This window comes from Argopecten irradians, chromosome 7 (assembly GCF_041381155.1).
Source record: "Argopecten irradians isolate NY chromosome 7, Ai_NY, whole genome shotgun sequence".
NCBI lineage: Eukaryota > Metazoa > Mollusca > Bivalvia > Pectinida > Pectinidae > Argopecten > Argopecten irradians.
Genome location: NC_091140.1, coordinates 30,745,976 through 30,766,388, shown reverse-complemented (window position 1 = coordinate 30,766,388; position 20,413 = coordinate 30,745,976). Strand labels below are relative to the sequence as shown.

The 20,413-nt window shown below is 38.7% G+C and overlaps 2 protein-coding genes across 2 annotated transcripts; one reads left to right on the top strand and one right to left on the bottom strand.

Annotated features, from left to right (window-relative positions):
* Positions 1–416: 416 nt before the first annotated feature.
* LOC138328125 (cytochrome P450 2E1-like) lies at positions 417–1,884 on the top strand (the record flags this gene model as incomplete). The annotated part of the gene is made up of 2 exons (XM_069274766.1): positions 417–855; positions 1,187–1,884. Coding segments are annotated over 2 exons (621 nt in total), but the record flags the coding sequence as incomplete, so codon positions are not given.
* A 243-nt stretch (positions 1,885–2,127) lies between these two features.
* Positions 2,128–18,031, bottom strand: LOC138327140 (properdin-like). Its single transcript, XM_069273123.1, has 12 exons — positions 17,971–18,031; positions 16,376–16,549; positions 14,518–14,691; positions 14,107–14,280; positions 13,676–13,849; positions 12,733–12,906; positions 11,635–11,808; positions 8,068–8,241; positions 7,793–7,966; positions 4,755–4,928; positions 3,538–3,702; positions 2,128–2,412 (listed from the first exon to the last, which is right to left on the bottom strand). The coding sequence occupies exons 1-12, from the start codon at positions 18,029–18,031 to the stop codon at positions 2,348–2,350; spliced, it is 1,857 nt and encodes a 618-aa protein (XP_069129224.1). The 3' UTR covers positions 2,128–2,347.
* Between the last annotated feature and the right edge of the window lie 2,382 nt (positions 18,032–20,413).

Genomic DNA, 20,413 nt, shown 5'->3' with positions numbered 1-20,413 from the left:
GTTCAATTTATGGAAATAACGGAGCCTAATTTTCTATTTATTTTCTTATTCATATATTCACACCTCAAACCCTTATTTCGTAAAGGAAATCCACATAAGAAAAGGAAGATTTTTTTTTATTTCTGTAACAGATATTCCGTTTTTGGCCAGCTGATTACATTGGAAGGTGGTCTATCATTTGAACGCTTGCATATAAAGAGCAATAGCATTGAGCTTCTGACAGACAAAGGTTACATTTGTTCGGATCATAAAAGCGTTTGGACTGCTTGATACTGAGCTGACTTCAAAGCACCGCATTCACGCTGATGGGATTTTTTACAGTGGAGAAAAATGGTGACCGCAAACTGAAGTTGTCAGTGTGTAGGATTGAATTCGAAAGATAGTGTTTTTCCTTATATTTTCATGTATGTGTTACCTTAGAAGTGCTTCGCACTGTAGGCGATCTGCTTTCCGCGGGAACGGAGACCACAACAACAGCCATTCGATGGGGTATTCTGTTCTTATTACATAACCCGGATGTTAAGAACCGAATGGTAACGGAAATACAAGAAGTTGTCGGCACCTCTCGGTTCCCGACGCTGAACGACAAGGAGAGCATGCCATATTCCGAGGCAGTAATAACAGAGGTGATCCGAAAAGCAAATGTTGCTCCTTTGGGTGTTCCTCATAGCTGTAATACAGATGTAGAATTCCGAGGATATACTATTCCGAAAGGAGCTGTATTACTTTTGAATTTAGACTCGGTCTTATGTAATCCAGAAGAATTTCCAGATCCGGACAAATTTGATCCTACTCGATTTCTGAATAAAAATGAAAAATCCTTAAGACATGAAGTTTTTGCTGCATTCTCAGTGGGTAAGTGTGTCACATGACCATATAATCTATGCGTTAATTATTCTATTCAGTATATATTTGTATGCCATATTTTTGCCAAGGCGAATGGGTAAAGCGAAAACTGTTAACATCATTAAGGTTATCTGGAAGTCTTCACTCCTATCAAGTTTGAAAAGTATATGAAAACAATTGTTTATCATCTTTCTTTTTGAAAGGATCAACTTACACCGGAAACAACATGCTTTACACTAATTGAAAAATGAAATTTATATTCCACACTATACAATCAAAGCAACTTCTTTAACAGCGGTTGTCTGAAATATTATGAAGGTTATGTTCATCTTATTTTAAGGTCGCCGTGCGTGCCTTGGAGAAAATCTTGCCCGAATGGAATTGTTCCTGTATCTAACCACGATACTTCAGAGATTTGATATCGTCCCGGAGAACCCCGATTTTTTACCGTCGCTAGAGGGCGTCCTGGGAGTTACACATACCCCTCGGTCATACAATGTCCGTCTAGTATCGCGTCAGTAGTTACACACTGCGCATGCTTTGCCACGGAGAGTCTGGTCAAGGATAGCATATGATTGGTCAACAGAGCACTCTTTCAGATTCCAATATGCTGGCACTTGGAGAACAATTGTTACATTTCTTTTCAACTAAAACCTCTACAGAAGAGGGATACATGTCAACTTTCTTGCATGGATCGGACATTTTGATATTCTTTCTTTCTCACTATCTTATGAATTTATGCTGAAAGAATGGCTAGAAATATTGTATGGTTAACAAGAACAGAGTAAAAAAAGAATGCTCTCTGGCGGGGAGGGTATGCATATACCTTGATTGAACAGACTCTGGAACGCAAAGTATCAAACGTTTGGATGAACGAGACAACGGAAGTCACCAGACAGCGTTTACCTATCGCATTGTATCGGTCATTATGGGTGTCATAGACACATATGGACTGAAAACAAATTTCAGCCTGTAAACGTTTCTAAAGGAACGCAAACTGCATCAGTCAAATTTAATTTGAAATCCACAATTTCACTTGTGTTTGTGTTAGCGTTATTAATGTTTGTGTTAGCGTTAGCGTTATTAATGTTTGTGTTAGCGTTATTAATGTTTGTGTTAGCGTTATTATTTTAAATGTGCGTATTAATTTCAGATATGCTAAGTACATGTACTCGAATCTATTCACTCCTATTTAAAAAAGAAATATTGCAACATACAAAAAAGGAATATACAAATGGTTTCCGAGGACACATTGAAAATGACAAAAACAAAACTCTGAACATGTTTTAACAAGTAACAATTTTATTATTGAAAATCATTGATCAAAGTACGTTATAATAAAATAATAAAACACAAATATGAAGTATATCTATCCACAAAAGATTAATGACTTGTTCATATATAAAGTAAGAATTTCATTATATATTAACACACTCTATCGGTTACTCTAGCGATTCACAATAAATGTTTGATCACATTTCAAGGCGATGTCGACTGGCAGTTACTGAACTATGAACAACCATACGGCCACCAACAACACGGGAGAAGAGACCAGCCTTGTCGAATCTGAGATCAAATACATATTAATTAGCAAGTATTCGTTAGCGTTTTAAAGGGACAATTCACTCAGGCTAACTCGATACATCACCAAGAAGCAAAATATAGCATAAATGTATTGTTCTACATTTCATATGAAACATATAACGTAAAACATTGACAAATTCCACGACATTGTTTAAGTATTTTAATTAATATCGTTGAAATATCAAATCGTTCAATACGATTAAGCAGGTACAATATGGGCGCTGTACCCATACCCGAGCCAAAGTCACGCACGTTAAAAAATTGAACTACATAACCATTGAGAAGGTATAAAGTGATTCTTAGGCAAGACAATGCACCTAATAAGGTAAACACACTACTGTCAGGGCAACTTGAGCAGTTTCTAGACAAATGTTGTAATACAAGAAGTTACTTTAGTAATTGATTTTATATGTACAAATTTTAATGTTCTCTTAGACTGAATTGTCCCTTTAATTCGGTGATATTTTCGTCTTGGGTAAATTACTTTAGTAATTGATTTTTTTGTAATGAAAATAAAATATATCAGGCCCCACGATCGTAAAATAGTCTAAGACTTAATATGTTTCTTAGCTAATACAAATAATATAACTTTTTGTAACGTAATCTCTGATTCTTCTGTGTATCTAAATTTAAGACTGTTTTAGACATAAAAACGTTTCATGATCTTGGGGATAGGTACTTTTCATAATCTAGAGAATTTGGTGAATTAGATCCCAACTAAACTTGCCTGGAAATATACTCCCATCGCCTTGATTGACCAATATGCAAAGCACGGTGAAACTTTGTTTTGAATTATGTCAACGGTAAAAAAATATGACACTATGACTCGACATAACATGTTACCAAGATAAAGCCATTTTCGAAGTATGAAGGTCCAATGCCATACGATATAGTCCGACAAGACAATACCAGGAAGGTTGGACAGTGTATATTTATAGCATATATTGCAGGATAGACTATAAAGGACAAAACGTTAAAATGTTCCTTTATATCAATTGAATAAGTGGTTCAAACATTTCATCAGGATAAATGATTGGCGACTTAACGGGCAAATAGATTAATTGTGGTGATTTCATAATAAAAACAAAGACTTATTAGCTGACATACCAGAAGAGAACAGATATTCGAAGGTAGGCATGTACAGTAGGTTCCTGCCAATACAGTTGAATTCGTCACTTCCATCCGGGCACTGCTTTACTCCGTCACATGACATACTCACGCTGATGCACGTCCTTTTGTCGGTACACATCAACCTGTCTTTACCACAACTACCTGCAACACAGCACGCGAGCACGTGTATACAAACGTAGAAAATGTTAATGAACAGTACAAACAAACATTTCCCTAATAAAACAAGATGTATCCCGATCAGGAACTATATGCTTTCCGTTATACTCCGGGTTCAGGACAACACACGCTTATTAGTAATTAGAAGTAACATGTTTTTAGGTGCATACATTATATATGTGACTTCAGCGTCAATATCAAAGATAATTTCACAATTCATTATCTCTAATATAATCAATTCATAATAAACTACACGTGTAATTATTTGTGTAAAAGCAGAACGAGGTACCGTATAACATTTTAAACGTTCGTGATGTAGAAACTTTCGTCATTGTTATGGTTATTGTAAAAACGAATTTGGTTTGTAAGTAATTGGAATCGCCGTCCATGGAACAACCAAGAATATTTCTCTAATCACGAAATACCATGAAATCTCCAAAACCAAGAAAGAAAGTATTCGAAAACATTTCATGTTATACAGTATTATTAGATTTCCAGTAACACTCAACACATCTTCGATGCTCCAAGGGGTTTCCACATCTGTCATAATATCCACTCCCGGACCATGTCATAGGTAAACAAAAGACATTACATGAGTAAATTACCAATCACATACCTACAAAGACTTCCTTTGAAGGATGCAGAGTGCAACGCCCAGCTTGGAAGCCATATATACCGTGTACCGTTATTCGGATGTTTCGATGCACATCTAAGTATCAGACTCATCTATTGCTACACACATCTTTGCTATGATAGACCAGGAGTGAATATAACGGTACGTCACAGATGTTAACCCCTGGAGTATCGAGAATGCTCACAATAATTACACAGGTTATTGTCATGCAACATTAGGCCAACCCAATTCAAGTTTACCCCTATCATATACCCGACCTCTTTTTTTTCCCAATCTTGATATATCAGAGGGTCTTTCCCATGTTTGACTTGGTCAGTGCATAACACAGATTCAGGTAAGATATTTATAAAAAAAAATTCAGACGATGTATTCAAGAATGACTTTACCGAGAGAGGATTTTTACCTGGGCATAACATGTCAATGCCACATGGTGTTGTGTCGGTGTTGTTACCCGTGCAATTCATCCCACCGTGTTCCGGATACGGATTGTCGCAAACACGTGACCTCAGCTTCTCTCCACATTCGCATGTAACGGAACACAAGGACCACTCAGTCCACTTCCCCCACTGGCCATCAACTAGTGATAATAAAATGCAACGGATAGTACGACATATCATTGTTTAGGAATGTACATTTACTTTCAAGGCATGATGTTGATAGAATATATAAACAAAAACACACACACACACAAAATTAGAACCACCGACCAATAATTTCGATTAAATTGTGATGCTTTAACGAAAACGTAGTCTGATATAAAAAATTGTGACCTTGAATGAAGATCAAGGTCATTCATTTGAACAAACTTGGTAGCCCTTTATCCCAGCATGCCACAGGCCTAATATCAGGTCTCTAGGCCTCTTCGTTATTCACAAGAATTTGTTTAAATGATTTTAGCCTATTTGACCCCTGTGACCTTGAATGAAGGTCAAGGTCATTTATTTGAACAAACTTGGTAGCCCTTCATCCCAGCATCCTACAGGGCAAATATCAGTACCCTGGGCCTTCTGGTTCTTGAGAAGAAGTCATTTAAATATTTTAGCCTTTTTGACCCCCGTGACCTTGAATGAAGGTTAAGGTCATTCATTTGAACAAACTTGGTAGCCCTTCATCCAAGCATGTCACAGGCCCAATATCAGTACCCTGGGCCTTCTGGTTCTTGAGAAGAAGTCGTTTAAAGATTTTAGCCTATTTGACCCTCGTGACCTTGAATGAAGGTCAAGGTCATTTATTTGAACAAACTTGGTAGCCCTTCATCCCAGCATGCCACAGGCCTAATATCAGGTCTCTAGGCCTCTTAGTTATTCACAAGAAGTTGTTTAAAGGATTTTAGCCTATTTGACCCCTGTGACCTTGAATGAAGGTCAAGATCATTTATTTGAACAAACTTGGTAGCCCTTCATCCCAGCATCCTACAGGCCAAATATCAGTACCCTGGGCCTTCTGGTTCTTGAGAAGAAGTTGTTTAAAGATTTTAGCCTTTTTGACCCTCGTGACCTTGAATGAAGGTCAAGGTCATTTATTTGAACAAACTTGGTAGCCCTTCATCCCAGCATGCCACGGGCCTAATATCAGGTCTCTAGGCCTCTTAGTTATTCACAAGAAGTTGTTTAAAGGATTTTAGCCTATTTGACCCCTGTGACCTTGAATGAAGGTCAAGGTCATTTATTTGAACAAACTTGGTAGCCCTTCATCCCAGCATCCTACAGGCCAAATATCAGTACCCTGGGCCTTCTGGTTCTTGAGAAGAAATTGTTTAAAGATTTTAGCCTTTTTGACCCTCGTGACCTTGAATGAAGGTCAAGGTCATTTATTTGAACAAACTTGGTAGCCCTTCATCCCAGCATGCCACAGGCCTAATATCAGGTCTCTAGGCCTCTTAGTTATTCACAAGAAGTTGTTTAAAGGATTTTAGCCTATTTGACCCCTGTGACCTTGAATGAAGGTCAAGGTCATTTATTTGAACAAACTTGGTAGCCCTTCATCCCAGCATCCTACAGGCCAAATATCAGTACCCTGGGCCTTCTGGTTCTTGAGAAGAAGTTGTTTAAAGATTTTAGCCTTTTTGACCCTCGTGACCTTGAATGAAGGTCAAGGTCATTTATTTGAACAAACTTGGTAGCCCTTCATCCCAGCATGCCACAGGCCTAACATCAGGTCTCTATGCCTCTTAGTTATTCACAAGAAGTTGTTTAAAGGATTTTAGCCTATTTGACTCCTGTGACCTTGAATGAAGGTCAAGGTCATTTATTTGAACAAACTTGGTAGCCCTTCATCCCAGCATCCTACAGGCCAAATATCAGTACCCTGGGCCTTCTGGTTCTTGAGAAGAAGTTGTTTAAAGATTTTAGCCTTTTTGACCCTCGTGACCTTGAATGAAGGTCAAGGTCATTTATTTGAACAAACTTGGTAGCCCTTCATCCCAGCATGCCACAGGCCTAATATCAGGTCTCTAGGCCTCTTAGTTATTCACAAGAAGTTGTTTAAAGGATTTTAGCCTATTTGACCCCTGTGACCTTGAATGAAGGTCAAGGTCATTTATTTGAACAAACTTGGTAGCCCTTCATCCCAGCATCCTACAGGCCAAATATCAGTACCCTGGGCCTTCTGGTTCTTGAGAAGAAGTTGTTTAAAGATTTTAGCCTTTTTGACCCCTGTGACCTTGAATGAAGGTCAAGGTCATTTATTTGAACAAACTTGGTAGCCCTTCATCCCAGCATGCCACAGGCCTAATATCAGGTCTCTAGGCCTCTGAGTTATTCACAAGAAGTTGTTTAAAGGATTTTAGCCTATTTGACCCCTGTGACCTTGAATGAAGGTCAAGGTCATTTATTTGAACAAACTTGGTAGCCCTTCATCCCAGCATCCTACAGGCCAAATATCAGTACCCTGGGCCTTCTGGTTCTTGAGAAGAAGTTGTTTAAAGATTTTAGCCTTTTTGACCCTCGTGACCTTGAATGAAGGTCAAGGTCATTTATTTGAACAAACTTGGTAGCCCTTCATCCCAGCATGCCACAGGCCTAATATCAGGTCTCTAGGCCTCTTAGTTATTCACAAGAAGTTGTTTAAAGGATTTTAGCCTATTTGACCCCTGTGACCTTGAATGAAGGTCAAGGTCATTTATTTGAACAAACTTGGTAGCCCTTCATCCCAGCATCCTACAGGGCAAATATCAGTACCCTGGGCCTTCTGGTTCTTGAGAAGAAGTTGTTTAAAGATAAAAAAAGGGAGTAAAGGCGATTAATTGTTGACGGCGGTTATCATGACCCTGACCTTGAAAATATTACTCTGAAAGAAACCTGTATTCCAGATATTGCTACAGTGAGACATTTGATAACAATCTATCCAAAAACCATCATAGAAAACGGTTTTAGGTTATTATTATACATGCACACAAATGGTAAATAATGGTATATTATTAATTATATCGAGAACACGTACTTGGGCAAATAGTCCCGTAAGTACAATGCTCCGAGTCGTACTGATCTCCGCGACAGAAAATGCCATTGTACGCAGGTGCCGGATTATTACAAAGGCGCGACCTTTTCCTGGTACCATTTTCACAAGATACTGAACAAGATGACCAATCGTTCCACTGTGACCATTGTCCGTCAACTGAAGGAAATAATTATCAAATAAGAAATAAACGACGAAATAGAGATCAGAATGAATAAATTGATTTTGCCCCAATAAAATATACTAGGTAAACGTCATACTTGGACACATGGTTCCGGCACTGCATTCTTCCGAGTCAAGGTCATATCCAGGACAAGAACGACCGTTGTGCACAGGTACCGGATTATCACAAAGCCGTGATCTAGTTCTTGTTCCATTCTCACACGAGACTGAGCAAGCCGTCCAATCGTGCCATAGTCCCCAATTTCCATCAACTTTGAGAAAATACGACACGGTAATTATATGTCACCCATTCGTGCATCGTCGGAGACCCAAGGGTGATCGCACTACACTACGCTACACTACACTTATCACCCGTGGGCAAACTCCAGGTAAAATCGTCGTAGGTAATTTATATGCATGAAGAATTTGATTGGTTCCAGTACACTTTTGCGATGGGATTTCATCCAATCAGAGTAAGGGTTATGTACAGTATACGGCAGGACAACAAAGTTGGCCAACACTTGCACCTGGCGAATGTTTGGGTACACGATACTGTGAGCGCACGAGCGGTGTATACACGTGTGTGTATGGGCCAGGTAAACTATGAACAAAAGCGTTGTTAGCTTCGTTCATAGCAGTATAGGACTTTATTAGGTATTTCTATAATAAGATTATGCTTTATTAGGGCAGAATTAGTTATTTTCATTTGAGTGTTTTATACTAACTGTCTTAATGTTATTAGGTATAAGGTAATAATTAGGGCATAGGAATGTTGTAGGTCAACGTCATGGAGTCAACACCGCCTTGACCTACATAGTGTAACCAAACACAGCTGGTTACATGTAACACTCACCGTGGTCAACAACTACATTCTACCCTTGGTGTCACAGGGACTTGTAACGTAGGTTGTGAGAAAGTCTGTTGTGTATACATGTGTACTATAGGCCTATATACTATATAAAAGGACAAGGGAACCAACGGCTCGCTTGGAAGAGGTACACCTGCCTCTACAAAAGTCGCCGGTATTCCGTCAAACATGGATAAATATGTATATATTTAATACTAATATATTCTTAAATAAATTTTCGATACGGAAAACACAACTTCAGACACGAAATAATATATTAACATACCTTTATTTCACTATGAACGCGGAAAATGCAGTCAGATTTCCTCACTGTCGTTTTGCCTGTCCACTGAAATCTAGGTTAAACACGTTTGAGTGGATATTGTGTACCCCATACCCGGACCCGAACTGGAAACCCCATAACACAGTGCCTGTATACTAAAAGCTACAATATTAAGTGGTAACGGTAAAGTAAACATTAGAGTCCTCGACTTTAAGTTAGATTCTTCAGTTATTGATACGTGGATTTCAAATCAAGGTACTTCGTTAAAACCTAACCCATAAAACTTAATTTATTCAAAGTCTGGGTACAGAATTCCAGTGCAGTATCGGGTAAGGGCGGGTAGGGTACACTAAAAAGGTACCCATCATCAATTACAAGTATAGGCAGGATTTTATACGTAACAAGAGTCGAATTGCTGTATAAAAAAAAAAAAAAAAGTGTGATTCCTCGCTTAGTTGTTGGATTGGATTAAAGGAAAGAGTTATCGGAGATAGCCCTGATTTGAATTTGCAATGGGGAAAATATCACCAGAAATTGAAATGAATGCATAACAAAATTTGGTTACAAGGGAATATGATTGCCTTTGACCTAGATTTCACTGGACAAAGCAAAACGAAACAGTGAGGAAATCTGACTGCATTTTCCGCGTTCATAGTGAAATAAAGGTATGTTTTAATATATTATTTCGTGTCTGAAGTTGTGTATTTTCCAGTATGCAGAATGATTTTATTTAAGAATATTTTAGTATTAAATATATTACATATTAAATCCATGTGAAGCGATACCGGCGACCTTTGTTTTTGTAGAGGCAGTGTAGTTCCCTCTTCCAAGCGCACGCCGTTGTTTTCCCTTGCCTTTTTATAATAATAAAAACTGTATGCCTATAAGTACGACATCGAAATAACAACAACAGACTTTCTTTTCTCACAAAATCCTACTACAATCAAGTCCCCTGTGCTTGGTGTCATACCTCCACACTCACCATACTGCCATGAACCCAAAGGTGTTCGTTTCTAATATTAATTAAAAACGGTAAACGGCAAATACAGGTTCAAGGCTACTAACCTCGGCCGGACCAAATAACAACTGACCCAATTTCAGAAAAAGTATGAATTATTAATCAAACGATAGGATATGATAATATAATCTCTCAATCGACAGCCAGATAATTTATCTTTAATTGGTCAAGTCGATACAATAATATACTCATGACCGTAAAAAATGTCACTAGCGAATTCCAGAAACATCGGAAAACAGCCAGGATTTCAACTGGTCGGACACATGGTGGTGTCCTCTCGAGAAAAACACGCCAGGCTCAAATGGGGTTGTACCTCAAAAGACCACTGCATAGTCAAACATATTACAAGCTTCAGATAAAAAATTTATATGTGAAATTTAAGTAACCAAGGTAAAAAACGCAATAACAGACCACACGAGGTTATTGTGAGAGGTGAAACCAACTTTAACTATAAAGCTCATGGGTTTAAATTTGATACACCATCCATTTGCTCAAATACAGCCTTTTGAAATTTCACGAATTGAAAAAACATGGTGTTGTCCTCTATCCGACAGGTATGTTTGATACATTGTGTGTAGTACATTTATGTTTGCCCCCCCCCCCCCCTCCACCGTCCCTACCCCCGCCCCCCCCCCCCCCCCCCCCCCCCCCCTCGACAGCGTTGTTATGCATGACCTATGTGGTAACTTGATACAAGGCGGCAGAGACATAAATATATTTTCAATGGAAACTTTAGACCCAAAAGGGCTACGGATAGGCAATCTAGGATGGATATTTTATCCCATGGTGATTTACTACTAACTCGGTAGGAGTTTTGAGTTTATATCCTAACCAAACTTGTTTATTCTTATTGACGCTGAAAGTACAAGGCAGGTGGTTTTTGATTCAACCGCATATAGAGCCCTTGGGCGGATTTATTTATTCGGACCTAATAAACCAGTCTGGCTTTATTTCCCGATGTTTCTGTATACCTAGTGACAGCATGACCTATGGTCATACCGAGATAGTTTTGGAAGATACATATCTGTATGATTTTTTGTTTATCTTCAAGCTTATAAACCAGCTTTCATTCTGAAGAGTTCCGAACTATATATCGAGTATTTTAATTGGTCAATTCTAGTGTGTGAATTAGCATATTTTACGAGGATTTTACGAGGAGTTTGCCCAAGGGTGATAAGTGTAGCGTAGTGTAGTGCGATCACCCGTGGGTTTCGACGATGGCATTCGAGATGATAACGGATTGTTAAAACAGAAACTGTTGTTAGATACTTCTTTCGAAAGCGATAACACTAACTAAATCCTTATACATATATAGATATATTAGATTTTAGAAGTTAGTTAGCTTAAACCTGATTCATGTTCATAATAAACACACATAATGATTTGGACGTATTATCACTGAAATCTATTTTCAAATTGTGAATATGGAGCTTAAACATTTTAATGACGTACATGCTAGGATAGATATTTTCACCGATAGGCTGAAAAAAAGAAATGGAAAGGAACGAAACAATTACCAGGGCACATGATTCCAGGATGACACCCTTCCGACTCCTTTTGATCTCCAAGGCAATAACGACCGCCGTGCGCAGGCGCTGGATTGAGACATTCGCGAGCTCTCGTCCTGGTGCCGTTCTCACATGAAACTGAACACATCGACCACGCGCTCCAATCTGCCCACTCTCCATCAACTAGGGTTAGAAAGATAAAGAAGCAAATCTAACTATCTCTAGACTGCAAAACACACATAAAATATCGCCTATAACTAAACACGAATATACTTGTTGCTTGAACGCGTTTATTTTGACATGAATCTAAGCCAGACAATTGAAAACTAACTTTCTTTCGCGTGCTATTTATTTTCTCGAATTTCGTGATCAAGGTAAATTCGCGAAAAATCATTTTCCTCAGATTAATATCTTTTGCAGGTTTGCTCAATTAAAAATGAAAGGTATTGCCATTCAAGTTTAAATCCGCGAAATTTAATCTAAAATCTAAATTTAATCCGGAAAACAAGAGAAGCCGCGAAAGGAAGTTGGATTACAGTAATATCTGGCTTTGGAACTACATGTATGTTCATTCACTACTATTAAGTATTATTCAACGAGTAATTTAAGAAAGAAGTATCAATGTGCTATCGACCGGCGTATTTATCGTGCCATTATATACTGGCCCCGGAATATTGGTATTTGTGCGCGATATGGTAGTACAGTGCCATGAAAGGTACATTCACCTTCAATCTTGACGACATGGAGGAGGACATGATAAGGTCAAGTCACATGTCTGTATCGACATATGAACAAAGACAACGAACTATGTCTGGAAATCTATTTCACCTCCCCATTGCCATGATAAGAGCGACAGTCGTATAGTAGAAAGAGTGAAATACAAATTGTACTTTTTTCGCAATCGTGCATTATTAAGAAAAAAATTGCTTCATATCAATTGATCTAGGCCAATTTTGAAATTATGTATGAATTTTCAGTGAACAAATTTCGTGCTATTGTTTCTTTTCATACTTCATGTACAAAAGTAAGACACTCAAGAGTGGCAAATATCGAAGCAGTTGTACCAAGAGTGAATCAGGGAAATAGCGAATAAAGACTCGGATATACCTGGGCACGTTACTCCGGTGGCACATCTCTCAGTGTCGCTGTTTTCTCCAACACAGGAATGACCATTTTGCGCAGGCGCAGGGTTATTACACTGTCGCGATCTTGCTCTTGTTCCATTTTCACAAGAGACCGAGCAAAACGTCCAATCGTTCCAAGGGCCCCACTCTCCATCAACTTGAAGAGGAAATAATTCTATGTAAAGAGGTGTTAATGTAAGTCGGTAACATTTATCACTTTTGTTGACGGAACTCTGAAAAAGGTTATCTTCATTCAAATTTTCAGGTCATGTTGAGCAGATTGAAAGACTCAATGTGTCTTAGGGTGGCACATAGCTGCAATATTGTAGCTCAAAAGACTTTTAGACAGAAAATGGTGTCGTCTTTAGAGCTACAATTGGTGCCTATTACTGCTAATGGAGCAAATTAATGATTATGCAAACCATTATGAAACATTTGTTTGAATTTTATCGTACTTGTTTGATATCGCTTACCTACTAGGCAATAAAACTGAACCACATAAAATATCAAATTCCCATCGAGGCTTTATTTTTTTACATATTACATATGAAGATCTTTCTGAAGGGAATTTATACGTTAAGTCCACAAATTGTGAATTTGACGTCTTGTTAGCTGTACGGTAGATATTAAGAATGGTAGTTATGTTTGTTTTGGACAAAAATAATATGTAAATGCATGTATACGCATGAAATAATCGGAAACCTACAAAAAAGTATGAAAAACTATGCCCGAGTGGTTTTCGGAGGCAGTGCTCCACTACGACACATAGGGACCAATTCGTACCCGGCCGAAAGGTATAGTAGGCCGGGTACGTATATTCGTTCTAGGTGGCACATAGAAACAAAATTAATACAAATTAATCTGAAGAATTCAAATAATTCGCTGTTGACATAAGCATAATGGAAAAACGACATAAAACGTCATACTTGGACACATAATGTCAGAGGTGCATTCTTCCGTGACTGAGTGATTTCCATGACAGGATTGACCATTGTACGCAGGAGCAGGATTATCACATTGACGAGATCTTGTTCTGGTTCCGTTTTCACATGAGACCGAGCACGGCACCCAGTCATTCCAATGGCTCCATTGTCCGTCAACTTCAAAAGTATTCGACAAACTGATGAGAAAGGTAATGCTTTGTCTCATCGGATCACCAACGTATGTTTGCTTGTTAACAGATATCAAAACTCTTGTGTGTAGTTTTGTTTAAAGAACAAGGACTTGTTTAATAAGAAATGGAAGGGTTCTAAAATGAAAAGTAATTTAGGGGCACACATTGAAGCAAAATGGATACAAATTAATCTGAAGAATTCAAAGCATAAGCAAAATGGAAAAATGACATAAAACGTCATACTTGGACACATAATGTCAGATGTGCATTCTTCTGTGACGGACTGATCTCCATGACAGGATTGACCATTGTACGCAGGAGCAGGATTATCACATTGACGAGATCTCGTTCTGGTTCCGTTTTCACATGTGATTGAGCAAGGTGTCCAACTGTTCCAAGATCCCCATTTCCCATCAACTGTGATACGAAGATATATATTCCAGTTTCAAACATTTTAAAAACATGAAAAAAACATATGTATTGTGTAGTATATTCATGTACATGTTCCCGTTTTCAACGTCAATGACTATACTTCCCTTCAACATGGCGATAAGTTTCACGTGAAATGGTAAAAGAATTTTGTTGAAATACAGATAGAAAAGATAGTAAATTGAGACCAAAATCAGATGACGAAATGCTCAGATAATTATTTACTTGGACACATAATTCCGGATGAACATCCTTCCGATTCGTAGTCATCACCAGGACACGAACGACCGTTGTGCGCAGGTGCAGGATTGTTACATTGACGAGATCTCGCTCTGGTTCCGTTTCCACAAGAGACCGAGCAGGATGTCCAGCCGCTCCAAAGACCCCATTGTCCGTCAACTTAAAGATTATTTATTGGTGGGTTAATAATCTTTAATTGGATTTATGGGAGTTATGATTTTAGGTATCGGTTGGAGTTGTCATGCCATATGTCATATGATGGAATTAAGGTAAAAATAATGACTAAACAAGGACTGTTTGCAGATTGAAAAGATTTACAACCGAAAATGTTCTTTAAAGCAAACCTTATCTGAAAAAAGAATATACAGATTTTTTGTTTAAATCAATGCGATAGACTTAGGAAACGAGAGAGGATAATAAAACTATTTTCAAAGAAAGAGCTACGAGTAGTAAGACTCCATGGACTCGATTCCGATACTTTGAACAGAATGAGGTAGATATAAATTATTGTATTTGGACACATGATATCTGCAATACATTCCTCCGAGTCGCTATCATATCCATGACAAAAACGTCCAAAATGTGCTGGCGCTGAGTTGTTACAGTCAAGATTCCTCTTTCGTATACCACTCTCACATGATATTGAACAGGAAGACCAACTCTTCCAATGACCCACATCGTCCATCAGCTCAACAGATACAAACATGAACATTTTCTGAAAAATGATCTTGATAATCAGGGTATTGAAACTAAAGAGTGTCTGCACCTAAGAGAAATGACGATTTAAAACGTATGAAAGAAGAAAAACAAGCGTAGAAAACGTCGATTGAAAATTTACGAAAGGAGAAGAAGCGTAGAGTACAGAAGAAACATTTATAACGAATACAACCTCACTAGCTTGAAACTTTAGAACCTTCTCCAAAGCATATATGTACTAATAACAGTCAGAACGTGATTTCTGTATACCAACTTATTGTCGCGGTGACCTAATTTTGCGTTTTCATGCCCAACTATATTGCCTAATCACTTTATCACGACAGTGTACTAACGCAATTTCCAGTCGAAACGCACTGTTGTGTTTTTTGTTTTCGTGGGAAATGATTTTCCCGCGCGAAGATAAGTTGATTTATAGTATTGCACACTTGGGCACATGATTACTATACTACATCCTTCCAAGTCAGTATTATTTCCTTCACAAAAAACGGCCGTTGTGCGCAGGTGCTGGATTATTACATGTGCGTGATCTCATTCTGTTTCCAATGCCACACTAAACTGAAAAAGACGTCCAACCGCCCCATGCGCTCCATTAACCATCAACTTCGAAAGATCAAAATGAAAAGTGAATAAATTTGGAATATAATTTGGAAATATTTCAAGTGATATTTTGCTACCACTGTAGCCTTTAGATAAAATACAGAAATGGTTTGTGTGTTAATTTCCTAATATCTGGACACATTCTTCCGGAATCACAACTTTCAGAATCTACGTCATTTCCGATACAAGGCGGACCACTATGCTAAGGCGCAGGATTATTACACTGACGAGATCTCGTTCTTGTTCCACTATCATACGAGACTGAACATGATGTCCACAAGGTCCATTGTCCCCAATACCCATGAACTTCTCAATGTTAAATATAATCTAAAATCAGTGTTCGTATAAAAGAAGGTTGTAAAGAATATACTGTGACGATAGGTTTTGATTGCCATACAGAAACAATAAACGACCATTCCTAAAGGGACATGAGTGCACCTTTACTTGTGTGATAGGTCTGAGAAAATAAGTGAAATACTCTTCTGCAGAAAACACTCAAACTCAAAACTTAAATGGGAAAATCGTATACCTGGACACATGATTCCAGCAGAACAGCTTTCAACGCCTTGATTTTCTCCGGAACAAGAACGACCGTTGTGCGCAGGCGCTGGATTGTTACATTCTCGCGATCTCGTTCTAGTACCGCTCCCACACGAGACTGTACAGGATGTCCACGAAGTCCATATTCCCCATTGTCCATCAACTACAAGATAAATATTGCAAGGTATGTATGACTTTCTCCAAAAGTTCCTACCACATAGCTCAACATTCCAAGCTTAGAATAAGCAGCTAAACAGCTATAATAAAGTATTGAAGAACTAATGTTGATATCACACTAGACTTTTAATTCATTATTTTTTTCAGGTCTTGAATCTAAATAACACTACATGTACTTGATCATCATTCTCTTCCACATCTCTTATCCTACACATATCCTTATGTTTAGCATGTTTCTTTTCATCTACCTTTCACATAGCTCTAGTATCTCAATAATTTGTTTTTGTTCTGTATCTTTATTTATTATTATTATTGTATTAGTCTAACACTTTTTGTTGTGCTCACACTCCAACTGCACCCCCTCCCTTTCATAACTCACTCCCCGGTATCCCGACGCCCCGACCCCTATGCACCCTATGGGACCTTATTGTCTTCTAATATGTAATGACTAATTCCTGCTTGACCAACGGGGTGACCCACGACAACATATCTTTATGTACCGCGCTCACTCCCACCCTCACAATCATCAACGATCGGCCCACGCCACGACGGCACCCCAGCCTAGCCACAGAGACACTATAAAAGCTTCGTCTCATATCAAAGCCCTATTCCGCCTCTTCTCCCAACGTTATCACACCGCCACATACCAGCAAAACCCTCCCTTTTTGCCAATCGTTTCCTATAGTCCAGCCTGCTAATACAAAGACCTAATTCTCTTATCCTTCAGTTCCTCTCTGCACGAAACCATGTTTACCTACATCCCTCACTTTATGCATTTCCCCCTCTCTGTACGCCAACTCTTCTCCTCACCTTCAACATATCCCCACGATAGCAGAACCCCCTAACCCCCACCCCTCTCCCACCCCCCCGTACCCACCTCCACTCTACCCCCTCGATTGCCCCCCACACCTACTCCGCCGCCTCCAGCCACCCTCTTTCTCCCATACTCCTTTCTCCTCACACCCGGCTAGAACTTCCCCCCCCACGGCCTCCCAACCCCCACCCCCCCCGCTTCCTACACCCCAGCCCCCTGCCCCCCTCACTCACTCTCCCCCCACCCCTGCACCCCATCTCCCCCTCCGGACAACCCCCCTCACCCCCCCCCCCTCACCCCTCTTGAACTCACCCTCTATAACGCTCAAACCTTCCCCACGCCCCCCTAATCCCCCAAAGTTTGCTACACACTCACCTATTCCATTCTATTGATCTGAAATCCACCCCCATGCCAAAAAACCCTCCCCCCCCCCCAACCCCCCCACACCACAACAAGACCATCCCAAATAATCTGCTACCTACGCCTCAAGAATCATCTCGAAACTAACCCACCATCCTAAGAAACCACCACTAACACCGAACCCCCTAATAATAAACCACTGCTCACAACTTATGCATACTAAACGTTCTTACGACATAACCAGCATCCTCTCATGCCACTTTCCTCACTGACATCCTCATCATCATATAACATCACCTATCATGGCGCTCTTCGCTCGCGCTATCGTCCCATCTTAATATAGTTCTAATTTTATTATATAAAAAGCTTCCACCCACTTCCCAAAACTATTAACCAAATTACAATACAGCAAATAACCATCTCTTCTCAATCCATAACACACTCAAAACTAACTCCCCCCACCCCACACATGAACCACCCCCTACCCCCATTCCCCAACCCACCCACATTATACATATCACCCCCCACCCAGCAATCCCCCCCCCCCCCCCCCCCCCACCCCATCTCCCCAACTAACAGACCTTAATTTTTTATCAATAAAATTAATTTTTTGCCAAATTAACTCCTAAAGCAGTCCCGTACACTTTTTTTCAATCTACCAATTTATTATCAAAACAAAATTGGGCAACTTCCGAAGTTTTCGGTAAGAGTTAAGGCCAAGTCCTCTAAAATGTTTTTTCTAAAGTTCCAGTATTTTCTATAATTAACAATAAACTTGAAAACTTTTTCTCCTCAAGTTCTGTAAAGGTCTAGGATCTTCATATTTCATATATAAGATGTCCATGAGGATGGGCTATAAAAGTCAGATACTAGGAATGACCTTGACCCCCAATTCAAAGTTCACAGGGGTCAAATGCAACATATCATAAATAAATTGTTTAAATGGTCATAAACTAATACTTATCGTTGGTTTTTACAGCTTTCATGCAATTATGTAATTTGAAGATTATTTTCAGGACGGTTACTAATATATAGTGAAAAGCCCGCCAATATTGTCTAATGACACTCATTTCTATTTATTATTATTCTTAACTCACTTTATTCTGTAAAAAAGATCTTACAAGAAAAATGGTAAGAGGTATGCCAAAGGCCTTATTGTATCATATTTTTAGTGGCATCGAAGCTTTTGCAAGGGGTGACCACAACTTTATTATTTCATAAAGATACGGTCAAAAAATTCTCATCCAAGCATGGGCCCCGCCCATGACGTAACATAACCTTAAAAGTTTTTTAAAATCAGGCCATAAACTCAAAAAACTACAGTATTAAAGAATACAGTCACAATGAGTTTTTGATGTTTAATGTTAGGATCTTATAAAAAGACTACCTTTTTATTCAATTACAAGCCAAAAACTTAGTGATCACTTGGTCAACACAAAAAAGTTCACGGCTTTGGGGATCAAATGTTCATGCGAACTTCTTCTTTTTTTTGATTTTGGCAGAATTTACTTTTTACATATCGATGCAGAATGTCCATCTACTGATGAACATTTGTGTCCTTATGTTTTTCGTAGCTACACGACCCCCAGGCCACTTCCGCATTAAAATGCTCGTAACGCCATTTGGAACAATCCTTTGTTTCATTCATAATTGTCCCGCCAAAATCGTTAAACGAGATTATATATTGTAGAACTAGGAAGGTGAACTAATATCGTCCTGCAATTGCTCATAAGAAAGGGACCCCTTTCTAATGTTCCTACAAGTTAGAATATGATTTTCAATCATTATGCAAAATAACAAAATGGGGCCGCTATGTCGTCTAAAACTTAAAAATTTAAAAACGATTCTTAACTCAAACTAACAGTATCCTTTTACATAGATTTCATCCTTACAATATTTTTTTACGCAGCTAATCTTAAGCGTATAAACTTTATTCTTATTTCCATGTTATTACAAATAAAGGCGCAACTGCCGGTTTTAGGTAAGTGGGTCAAATAGTTATTAAAGGTCCTGAGTCTTTTATAAACAATAGAAACTTGAAAAACTCTTTTTTTATCCCCTGAAAGTTCTTGTAAGGTCTCGGATCTACATATTTCAATATATAAAGATGTCCAGTGGATGGGCTATTGAAGTCATATCACTAGGAATGTCTCTTGACCCATCAGTCAAGGTCACTTGAGTCATAATATGTCTTCAACATCCATTACACATTAACTCAACAATAAACCAATAATGACACGATATTTCATACGTCCAAACAACACGGTCATCACAGGGTCCAGAATTTATACATATACATACTCCGCGGGTATATATCCCACCTGACATTAAATAACACCAGAGCAAGTCAGAGTATGACGTTAATGCGGAATACGTGATTCTCGTTAGCCATTTACTCGAACGAATTTGGAAAAATCGATTAGGATAAAAGATGAAAGACGTATCTCTTCGCGGCAGAATCAAATACATACATGCAGATCTTCACTAAACAACACGTTCTATTAAGGGTTTAAAATCAATGGTACATCTAATATAGGTTTACCCAACTCCAAAAACCCCGACGCATGCATTAGCATGATAATGTTTCCTATAAGCGTCTTACCTGGTCAATGACGCGGTATTGTAAACATTTAAATATAGTGCACACAACCCGCCAAATTGGTTCATAAGACCAAT

What these genes read in the sequence shown, in the direction of transcription:
- LOC138327140 (XM_069273123.1), bottom strand. Translation starts at nt 18,031, where the DNA reads ATGTTATATGATGATGAGGATGTCAGTGAGGAAAGTGGCATGAGAGGA. An exon ending in TGCTGGAATCATGTGTCCAG is followed by an intron (nt 14,692 to 16,375) that starts GTATACGATTTT and finishes ATAATCTTTAAG; the next exon opens with TTGACGGACAATGGGGTCTT. An exon ending in CTCTGACATTATGTGTCCAA is followed by an intron (nt 12,907 to 13,675) that starts GTATGACGTTTT and finishes TTCCTCTTCAAG; the next exon opens with TTGATGGAGAGTGGGGCCCT.